Source organism: Haemaphysalis longicornis, unplaced genomic scaffold, assembly GCF_048455015.1.
Source record: "Haemaphysalis longicornis isolate Haplotype H1 unplaced genomic scaffold, Haemaphysalis longicornis Haplotype H1 scaffold_4, whole genome shotgun sequence".
In the NCBI taxonomy this organism is placed as follows: domain Eukaryota; kingdom Metazoa; phylum Arthropoda; class Arachnida; order Ixodida; family Ixodidae; genus Haemaphysalis; species Haemaphysalis longicornis.
Genome location: NW_027526361.1, coordinates 63,117,964 through 63,128,820, shown reverse-complemented (window position 1 = coordinate 63,128,820; position 10,857 = coordinate 63,117,964). Strand labels below are relative to the sequence as shown.

Below are 10,857 nucleotides of genomic sequence, written 5' to 3'. Positions count from 1 at the left end.
AATTTCGTCGGAAAGATTCGGATAGCGTATAGGCAGACAGTAACGATTATTCCATTTGTTATGAATTCCAAGCAATACTTATGGTATGTGACAGTTCTCAAGCAAAACGTTTTGCCGTGTTGAGAAGGAAGCGCCTGCAGGGGCAACCTCCCAGGTCGTGTTAACCTGTTATTGCAATATATCATACCTCAATTTTACTCAAAAGACCTTTAAGGGGTCATGCAGACAAAATACAACTTTTTTTTATTCGAAAGCTTTGGTGTTTTATAGTGCCCTCAGTGCTTGTCCGGCCCCAAACGATGCTTTATTCACTGAGAAATTAAACAATTTAAACCATAATGTTGGTTCTCAAGCTGAATAATGCATTTTGTGACGCCTGCGATGACGTATCCAGGGAAGCGAACGTAAGTATGCGGACTAAGGTTACAACAAACGGCGGAACGCCTTATGTGCTGTCATGTCCTCCTAGATGGCGCCACCATACCGCTCGGGACCGCTGTTCGCCTTGGCTTTGTTTTTGACCGGATTTGTGTCTGGATAATGTTTCTTATAGTTGATAGTACTCGTCTTGTGAAGCATTGGGTATACTCGACAAACAGTCACAGAAGACAATGTTCGGCAGTGTAAGCTAAGCTTAACGCGTCATACGGTTGTACCGCCTCGAGCTTCGCGATCACTGCGCCGCCTGCCGCCGCTTCTCCTCGGCGTTTACGGGATGAGCGCTGTTTGGCTGATAGGATTTCATGCGATGTTTCGGTTCTCTTTCGATTCTCGTTGCCTTTCCTGCTATGGTGACGCCTGTAAGCAAATAGTACGTTTAGGGCACTTAAAAAAACAGCTGCGTCTTGGTAGAGTGCTCGAACGCGAACAACAGCTACCCGGGGAAGCTGTTCGGCGCGCTTCTTGGGCGCTCTTACAGGCGTCGCCGACGGCAGCCTCGTTTAGACATGATACTGACACAGCGAGAAATCGGCTTCGTTTAGCAGCGTGGACAACGAATTCGGCTCTGTTTCGAATACATACGTGCTCCAAGCAGAAGCCCAGCTAAACACGCTAAATGAACTCCTTCATCAGCGTCGTTCCGCACGCCTGATGAAACGTGCACTGGTTCCAGAGGCAGCAGCCTTAAATTTAAGCGCAAATAGCTCGTTCTGCAAGCTTATAACCCGATTAATTTGCGTTGGATTTCGCCGGCCGAAGCCCATCGCACAGCTCTAGTGCGGGAAATGAGCTACGGGGTCGCATGGCCATTCTTTTTTTTTCTAATTATATAGCGTATTTGAGTGACGTTTGCATTAAAATGTATGTCAGTGGTATTCGAACGAGGCAATTGAACCAAACTTGCATTTTGTACGCATGCATTTTGTACGCATTTTGTACGCATTTTGTACGCATGATTTGTACCGTCGCCATGATCGCGTTTGTGAGTAAGCAGAAATTAAAGTAAACCAACGATGCCCATATCCATAGTTTTACAGTCATTTCTGAATAACTAGTGCAACGCCGAAATCCCTACTTCAGTTTCTCCATTCCAAATGGTCACGCACGTGCGCGTAAACACCGAGTGAGATCGTGCAGGGCCGTAGCCAGAATTTTTTTTTTTTTTTTTGAGGGGATTATAAGGGAATTTCTGCCGAAAGGAATTCTAAGCCTCGCTTACGCGCCGCCTAAAAAAAAAAAAGAATCGGAAGGGTTCGAACCCCCAAACCCCCCCTCTGGCTACGGCCCTGAGGTCGCGTATGGAGTTATGGTCATTATCCGCCATACACGCAAGTAAACACGACGGCCACGATGACTGCCTTCAAGAACCGCAGTATACCGTTGTATCGCATGTACCGTTGTACAAGTAATAGCTTTAGCACTGCGTATGCTCCGTGTTTTACGTGCGTACTGCGTTGCCGGGACCCGTCTGGGCGCTTACGCATTTGTTCCAGTAGGGTGGATTAGTTCCGCGGGCTGGCCCTCGCCATGCCCGCGAATTCGTTACGGTGGGGTGCGCCCTCCCCGCCGTGCCTGCGCGCGCAGGCGCAGTCGGGTTCCGGACAACACGGTAACCACGGAACATACCGAGCATACGGAGTGCTCTCTCTAAAAGTATCTAAAATGTTAGGAGTAGTGCACTCAGGGACAGGAAACGAGCAATCTGGATCAGAGAACAAACTAGAATAGAAGATTTCATTGTTCAAATAAAGGAAAAGAAATAGACTTGGGCTGGCCATGTATACTGAGACGAACCGGCAACCGGTGGACAGTAAGGGTAGGTGAGTAGACAGATACCAAGAGACGGGTCTAGTTGAAGGGGAAGGTCAATAACGCGGTGGGGGGATGAAATAGGAATATATAGCTCTCCTCGAAACGCCCACAAATTCGGTCAACTTTTTCGTAAAACCCTCGAACTGGCCAGGGGAAACACCCTAATAGTCGTCGGAGATTTCAACGCTCACCACACCGAGTGGAGATATAAACGGGACACGATTAATAGGCGAAACCTCTGGCTCGATGCGCATAGAGAGGGTCTCACCTTGATCACTGACCCCACACGGCCCACCCGCAAAGGAAACAGCGTGAGTGGCGATACTACTCCCGACCTCGCCTTCACAAAAAATACGCGCAAAGATGCCACTTGGTTCAACAGTCAAGAAAACCTCGGCAGTGACCACTACATCGTCGTGATTGGGGTCGAATCCAGGGCCACTAAATACCCATACGGTAAAAAACTCCACCTTATCGACTGGGACGCCTTCCGCAAAATACGGGCCGCCGAACGTACCTCATCTGAAGTTGCGGGCAGCCCTGCCATCGAAGAGATATCTGACATTCGAGAATGGACAGAACAACTCTGCAGGGATGCCAAGCAGGCTACTAAAGAAATACCGGTAGATGCAGGCCTTTATCAAGCCGATGCAAAGCTCTTTCACATGTGGGAGGCCCAGCGCAGTTTGCACCAGAGACTTCGGAAACAAAAGCTGAATCGCAACCTGAGGCGGCGCCTCGCTACTCTCAATCGCGACATTGAAGATTACACAAGTCAACTAACACGTCAAAATTGGCACAGCACGAGTGATCGAATGGAATATGAAATTGGACTGTCAAAGACCTGGAATATTCTACGCTGTCTCATCGACTCCCGACAATAGTAAAACCACACAGAGAAACAACCTCAACATACTTCTACACAACTTTAAGGGTTCCGACACCGAGCTAATCAAGACAATTAAGGATAGATACTTCCGAGACTCCGCACGTGAGGTCCTCCCTCGCTACACGGGACAGGAAAATGATCTACTTGATCGACCCATCACGGTCAGCGAAGTACGAGGGGCCATCGTAACCCTACGAACCCGCTCGTCGCCAGGTCCAGATGGCATCACAAATAAAATTCTCCGAAATCTGGACGAGGAATCAATTGAAGCCCTCACCCGCTATATGAACGTGTGCTGGGAGCGGGGCCAAATACCCGACATGTGGAAAACGGCAAAGGTGATTATGATTCCCAAACCAGGCAAGAAACTGCAGCTCGAAAACCTCAGACCGATTTCGCTCACACCTTGTGTAGGGAAATTAATGGAGCACGTCATACTCAACAGGCTCAACAGCTACATGGAGGACAACGGTCTTTTTCCGCACACGATGATCGGCTTTCGCCCAAACCTCTCTGCGCAAGACGTGATGCTTCGCCTCAAATACGACATCATAGACGGGGCGCGCTGCTCACCACTTGACACTAGAGCAACTTAGGGTCTTGACCTCACAAAGGCCTTTGACAACGTCAAGCACTCGGCTATCCTCACGAACCTGAGCAAACTCGGTGTCGGGACAAGAGTCTACGAGTACATCAGAAACTTCCTTTCAGACCGCACAGCTACCCTCGCTGTAGGGGGAATGGAATCCGATGCGATAAAGCTAGGGAACAGGGGGACGCCCCAAGGCTCTGTCCTGTCCCCTTTTCTCTTCAACGTCACCATGATTGGTCTTCCCAAAATTTTAAACCGAATTGCAGCCTTCAACATAGCCTTTACGCAGACGATGTTACGCTCTGGGTCTCCGGAGGCAGCGACGGCCACATTCAGGACACGCTACAACAGGCAATCGAAGCAGTCGAAGATTACGTCGGTCCTCGTGGTCTCAACTACTCCGCAAAAATCGGAGCTTTTACTATATCGACCAACCAGTCGAGGGCGGCGCACAGATAAGACCCCTCCGGAAGTCCATCTCTTCGCTGGTGGTGGAACCCAACGCATCCCCATAGTGACAAGCATACGGGTCCTTGGCCTTCGCATACAGGCAAACGGACACAATTCCGAAACCATCCTCGCTCTCAAAAAGAAAGTCTCTCAAATCACCCGACTCATCTCCCGTATAGCGAACCGCCATCACGGCATGAAGGAACTCAATCTAGTAAGATTAGTTGAAACCTTTGTTTTAAGCAGGATAACGTATGTCACTCCGTTCTTAGACATTAAAAAGGACGAAGAACACAAAATCGACGCTCTCATTAGGCGAGCTTACAAGCAAGCTATCGGGATACCGCTTACCGCATCGACTGAACGCTTCGAGGCACTTGGGCTACACAACACGCTAAGTGAACTCATCGAAGCTCAACGCTCAGCGCAACAAGAACGACTTACGTACAGCGCGACTGGACGGCACATCCTCGACTCTATTGGCATCACTTACCCGAGTACTGCCCCAACCAAGGTCCCACTTCAACCAGCCATAAGAGAAGGCATCCACCCATTCCAAAAAACATGGATCCCGTGCACAATCTGGAGCGAAGACACGCGCGGGCCAAAGCCCTCCACAAACAGTACGAAAAATCAGAGAACGTGGCATACGTGGACGCAGCCAATACGTGGAACGAAGGCCGCGACGCCATGGCGTTCGTGGTAGTCGACCGGGAGGGAAATTCCATAGCTTCCGGCTCGATTCGCACGAAGGAACCGGAAGTGGGAGAAGAGGCGGCCATAGCACTGGCAATGACGGCCTCCACAAATATCAAATATGTCATCAGCGATTCTAAATCTTCCATTATAAATTTTTCGAGAGGGCGGATCTCCCCAGAAGCGTCTGCAATTCTTACATCTGGCTTCCGTCGCGATGTGCGGACCGGCAAAATCTACCTGATATGGGCACCTGCCCACTCCGGCCTGGCCGGGAACGAGTGCGCGCACGATGCTGCTCGAGGATTCAGCGACCGAGCTGACATCGACCCTAACACCCCATTCGCCCATTCGCTCCGATGGTCGGGTAGGGATCAGCTCGTGTCCTACAGGGACATAAAAAATCACTCAACAAGAGGCACTACGTCGTATGGCGGCTACTTCAAACGAACTCATATCCAAACCCGGTTATGTATAGCTACTGCTATACAGGGCAACACTCGGACAAATGCCAAAAATGTAAAGAAAGGGCAGATCTAGCACATATGCTATGGGCCTGCCCGCAGGCGGCTATACCCGCGCGCAGAATCACTCGGGCGGAGCAATGGGAGACCATGTTGCTCAGCCACGACCCAGCGGATCAAGTCTGGGCCGTCCAGCTGGCCGAAGACGCTGCTAGAGCCCAAGGGCTCTTGGCCGACGCCTAGGATTACCAGCCTCTCACAATAACATTTCTCTCTCTCTCTCTCTCTCGGCGGCCAACAGTGGACTCGAGCGGCGCAGGACAGGAGCGGTTGGAGGTGAATGGGAGAAGCCTTCGTCCTGCAGGGAACCTGAGTAAGCTGATGATGATGATATTGTTAGGTGGCATTGCCCTGTCACAATATTTAAAGCGCAGCTGTTATAGGCTAACTCCCCCCTCCCCCCCCTTTTTTTTGCGTGTGTAGACTGGGGAAAGCTGCTCCCCTCCTCCTCCCTTCGGCACACACCCTCCCTTCGGTCACCTGTTTGTTTCCAGCGCTTCATATTTTGGTACAAGGCAACAAACATTGCCCCTGGAAATAGGTACTTCCAGCAACGCATTTGCGTTTAGAACTGAAACCGCTTTTAATGTGTAGGAAAGGGACCCATGGTCTCGGTTATGTGCTGGCTCTCCTACATTTATTGTTGGTGTGCAAGCCCCGGCCGGAACTGGAGAGCGGCGTAGACATGCGACCGCCCCTGGAGCGCAGTCGTGTTCGATCTCAGCCGCGTGGCACTGCCGATGCCACCGAGCAAGCACCTCTGATGATGATGGTAGGCAGCTGTTCATGATGAGGATAGTGGCGCTGCAAGCAGATGATGATGCGCCACTACAAATGATTTTTGCAAGCTTGCTTTCTCACATCAGTGCAGTGGAGCCTAAAAATAAAGAGGGCGAAAATGGGCGCGGCGGAAGCTGACCAGCAACGACGATCGGGCCGAGGACGCCAACCGTAAGTGCGATGCCCGTCAGGACCCCAACTTAGTTTTAGCATATATCGGCTACAGGGTTCGTACGGGCTTCAAAAGCAAAAATTCACGGGTTTTTAAGGACTTTCAAGGACCAGAAAACACATTTTCAAGGTCCCAATCTTATGTTTTATCTGGGATTATTTATAACTTTTTCAACACAATGCAAAATTTTGATATTGCCTAATACCTAAGAACATTAATGCACATTTAGATAGGCGCTATGGGTTCATGAATGCTCCCCCAGCTTTATTTTTATTTCATAGTTTATATTTAGAGGTTTTTTCTTTTTTCTTGGTGTTTTGCTGAGGCTGTTTGATTTAAAAACTTGGTTAATGTTGCCTGCATCTCCTGCTTTGTCAGCAACAGTATCAGCTGAAATAAACTCGGCAAGTGTTGCTGCAAGGCAGGATGAACTATGTACACGTCCACCATTTGCACGTAAAAGCAAATGCAGATGGAGCGTATGAGGCACAACAAACATGCAATGAAAGGCCTTCCACAGACTAGATGGAACACGCAAGATAGAGAACAGAAGCCGGCTTTCACGGGATTGTATCGCGATATGAATTCTATTGAGCAGTGCTGCTCCCAATGTTGCCTCGTAATAATGAGAATCCACAACTCGTAATTTCCCGCAATACACTGAAACTTGATTGTTACAATGTTTCTTTACATTTTTAACACCTAAAATTCACGACAAACACTTTAAATTCTTGTGAAAAGATAGGGCCATTGGTTCTCTCCAGAAAAATCAAGGGTTTTCAAGGACCCTTTAAAAATTCCAGGACTTTCCAGGCCTTGAAATTTACACTTCTAAATTCAAGGGTTCTCAAGGTTTTCAAGGACCTGTGCGAACCTTGCGGCTAGCGTACGCTTCGCTAGCACCGGTAACCGGAACCCGACTGCGCCTGCGCGCATTTTTTCCGGAGACTTGCTGCCCGTTCCTGAACGAATGCACATGCGGACATTCGTTCCGGAGATGGGCGGCCCCCGCGCGGTGTCTGTGGGCCCGCCACCGCTATAGCGTAGTGTACCCGCTGTGCATGCTAAAGCTCTCTATTACCGCGAGGCCGAAAAAGCAGGAAGTCGGCGTGGCTACAACGACGGCCCGGTTTGAGCAGGAGTTTCTTGCCAACCAATACCCGACAAACAGAACCGGTGGTAATCCACTTTCACAAAGGGGAGTGGCACTGAATTTCTTTTAATTAGTTTCACCTTGAGAGATTTCAACGCTTTATTATTTCTATAAATACCCTGTTTTTCCTACTCTACATCTGTTGGAACCTTCAGAGAGAGACAACGATGGTGAAGCGCATATACGGCTGCCCCTCGCCAAGCATATAAATTTTCTGACGTTATGCTTTCAGACTCCCTCTCTGTGAGCACCGCATACTCCGCACCTCCCGTTTCTCATCAGCTTTGTGATATTCGGCTTACGCAGGCCCTAGGCCATGCAGGGACCTTGTACAAATAAGTGGCTGATCAATTACCCAGTCCGCCTCTTGGTGTCCCTGCGGTCGAGCAATGTCCAGTTGACAGTTTTCTAAAGGGGTCGATTTCACGCGTTTTTGACTGCCACAAAGCCATCGGCAAGATGAATGTAACCTCCTTATATAACCACCTTTTTATTCATGGAAAGCAATATTTTGCGGATCCAGGAAATGCAAGGTAACTGTCACTACATATTGATGTAGAATTCCTCCACTAAATGCTTATCTACACAAATCTGGCCTGACTGAGTAATGCCTTTTCCAATGACTCGGTTGGAAAAGTTTTCCAATTGGATGACTGAGGCATCCAATGCCCTTTCTGCAATAATACGGAAATGATGGAACATTTTTTTTTCAATTGTTGCAGCTTGTCCCCAATGCGACACAGGCATCTAAATCAACCTTCAATTGGTTCAGACTCCTGTTTTCTACTACCGCTGCTCTTCCACTAGGCGCTTCCGTACTAGGTGTTGCCACAGGGGTGTTGTGTTCGCCCTTTCTTCTTTCAATGGGGGGACAGGCAGGTTTTCCTGCTAGTCAGTTACTTCACATGTATTTTTTTTTCTGCCCAACTTACTTATAAATTGTAAAGATTTCTTTTTTTCTGTTCTCTTTTCTTTCCTTAATTTTTTATTATCTAAAGTAACCTAGGTCGCAGCCAAACTTTCGCAAGCAGCCTCTTGTCCAATCTTTTGTGTGGGTATGTCCCACGATTCCTGAGGAAACCAACCGGGGAGCGTATTTCCAAACACTTCACTGCACAGAGCCCCCCCATCACATTTCTGTTCGCGCAATGAAGAACGGTAATTCAACGTGGTCATTGCATTGGCTTCCCCCCAAACCTAAAACATACCAAATGACCATTATTAACAAAAACAATACATATATTTGAGTTTAGAAAATAATTAAATTTAGAAAAAAAAAAGGAAAAAAAAAAAAAAAAAGAAAGAGAGAGACATGCTGGGCTCGAATCCAAGCCGTCAGTGCAAGTACTCAGTACTCTACATCTAGGCTACAGAGCCCGAACAGTGGGCTTGTTTTAGCAGGCACTCAAAAGAATAGCTCACACAGTGGCATCACAAATGTCCCGTGGGAGCTCTGTGCAGCGAAGCATTTGTTAACAGGCAACCGGGGAACATCAGCATCTCAGCCACCAAGGATAGTGGTAGCCCTTTTAATATGAAACATAGGGATACGTGGTCTAAGTAGGGGGAATGGGTAATTAGGAACAGGGGTGGGGATTAGTACAAACAAAGCAATATAAGCCACTGTGAGAGTTCTCCATGGTAACCGTGAATTGGCCTCTTTCCACTGATTGTTCGGTTTTAAAGGTCGCATTAAGGGATACGGACCCAGTGTTCACCGTACCCATGCTAGGCCGCTTTTAAGGGAATAGCTGTCTATTTTATAAAATGTGTGCGTATCCAGTTGGTGGCGGTCTATGTAAGAATGGTCTCTATGGTTGATAGAGGGTGCGGTAAAATTTCGACAAGAGGCAAAAGTACGACAGTAGGTGAGGTGGTGCTTGCTCTTGCAGTAATCTAGGATGCAGCGCATGAAAATATGCTTGTTTTGTGGGGGTCAATTAAACGACGAGTGGGTGGAGTTGTCTGGATCTGTGACTGGACAAGCCTAACGCAGTCGTTGGCCCGTTTGAGTGAACAGCGGAGCCCATCTTTATTGTTTTGCTTTTATCTCACCTCTTTTGCATGCCTTCTTTCTTTTCGTAAAAAACAACCCAGTGCGTATTTTTAATTAAAATAATGCTGGTACTTTCCATTATGTCGTTACATTTTGCTTCAAATATGCCAAAGGTTTCCTTTATGCTAAGCAATGTGCATAGGCTGTGCCAACAGCGCTACAGTAGTTTGAAGAGTTCTTGTGCATACATTTTTCTCTTCATACTTTTTGTTAAGGCAAAGCTTTCTGCAATGATATGTAGTCTCTGGGAGTTAAAAATGACTTTAAAAATGCATCGCTCTAAATTAACGCTTAAAATCTTGCCAGTGTTCACCAAGATATGCTAGGCATAAAGAATTGTTTATCCAAAATTTTTCAACTATTTGGTTGCAATCCACAAATATGCATCTCAGTTTAATTCGTTACTAATAGACTAGAAGCAACAAAAGCTTGCATGCCAGGGGATGGCACATGCCAGCAGTCTGCAGGTGATAAATGTCTCCACAAGCACATTTATTTAATTATTTACACCCTCTTATGAGGTTGACATTTCGCCAGCTCTCAAGATTCGCCAGTTCCTTTGAACTTAGGTTCCTTGCACTGCCTCATGGTAGCAGACGGCTGTATTCAAGGAATACCATAGATTTCTGCATAGCATCCCATAGCCGTGCTGAATAATGAAACCTGAAAGACAAAAAAAGAGGCATGAAGGTTTGGGCAAAGTTTGCTCATTTCTAAAGTGAGCTGTTAAAGCTACAATAACATTCACTGATGAAAACTGCCAAACAATCCAAACTGCTGTTCTATGTACGGCACGGTGCAGATCTAAATTTCTCAGAGTACCCACTAAAATGTTCAGTCAATAACAGAAGTGTAGCCAGTGTTGCAAACGTATTTTCCGCCCAAGATAAGTGAGTACAGTGAAACCCGGTTATATCAAACTCGCAAAAAAACACCCATCAGTTGTTTTTCAGAATCCATTTCATAATCCAGAATTATACATGCCCCATTGCAGAAAAGTGACATTAGAAGAAAGAAGTTTGCTAAGATGTGCTTTGCAACAGTACTTTTCAGGCCCAAATAAGAACAGGCACCACTTGACAAGCACCCACGTTCTTCGCATCACAAAAAATCCAAACACAGCGAGCACTTCGGTCAGTGATTCCAAGGGAGCCTGCCTAGTGACATTCTGGAAGTGACAATGCGTCCAGAATAGCATGGGAATAACACAGCAAGAACAGAAGTCACATGACAGCACAGGTGGTGTATGCCACTGGTCACAGAGAAGTTTCTCGGCAGTTTAAAAAACGGCA

At 47.4% G+C, this 10,857-nt stretch overlaps 1 protein-coding gene across 1 annotated transcript in view; it reads right to left on the bottom strand.

The window, feature by feature from the left end:
* Positions 1-10,040: 10,040 nt before the first annotated feature.
* LOC144178844 (nonsense-mediated mRNA decay factor SMG9-like) overlaps positions 10,041-10,857 on the bottom strand; it is a 39,926-nt gene continuing 39,109 nt past the window's right edge. Inside the window, exon 8 of the mRNA XM_077706980.1 lies at positions 10,041-10,228. Coding sequence (XP_077563106.1) covers positions 10,150-10,228 — 79 coding nt within the window. The 3' untranslated portion in view covers positions 10,041-10,149. The remainder of the gene's footprint in view (positions 10,229-10,857) is intronic.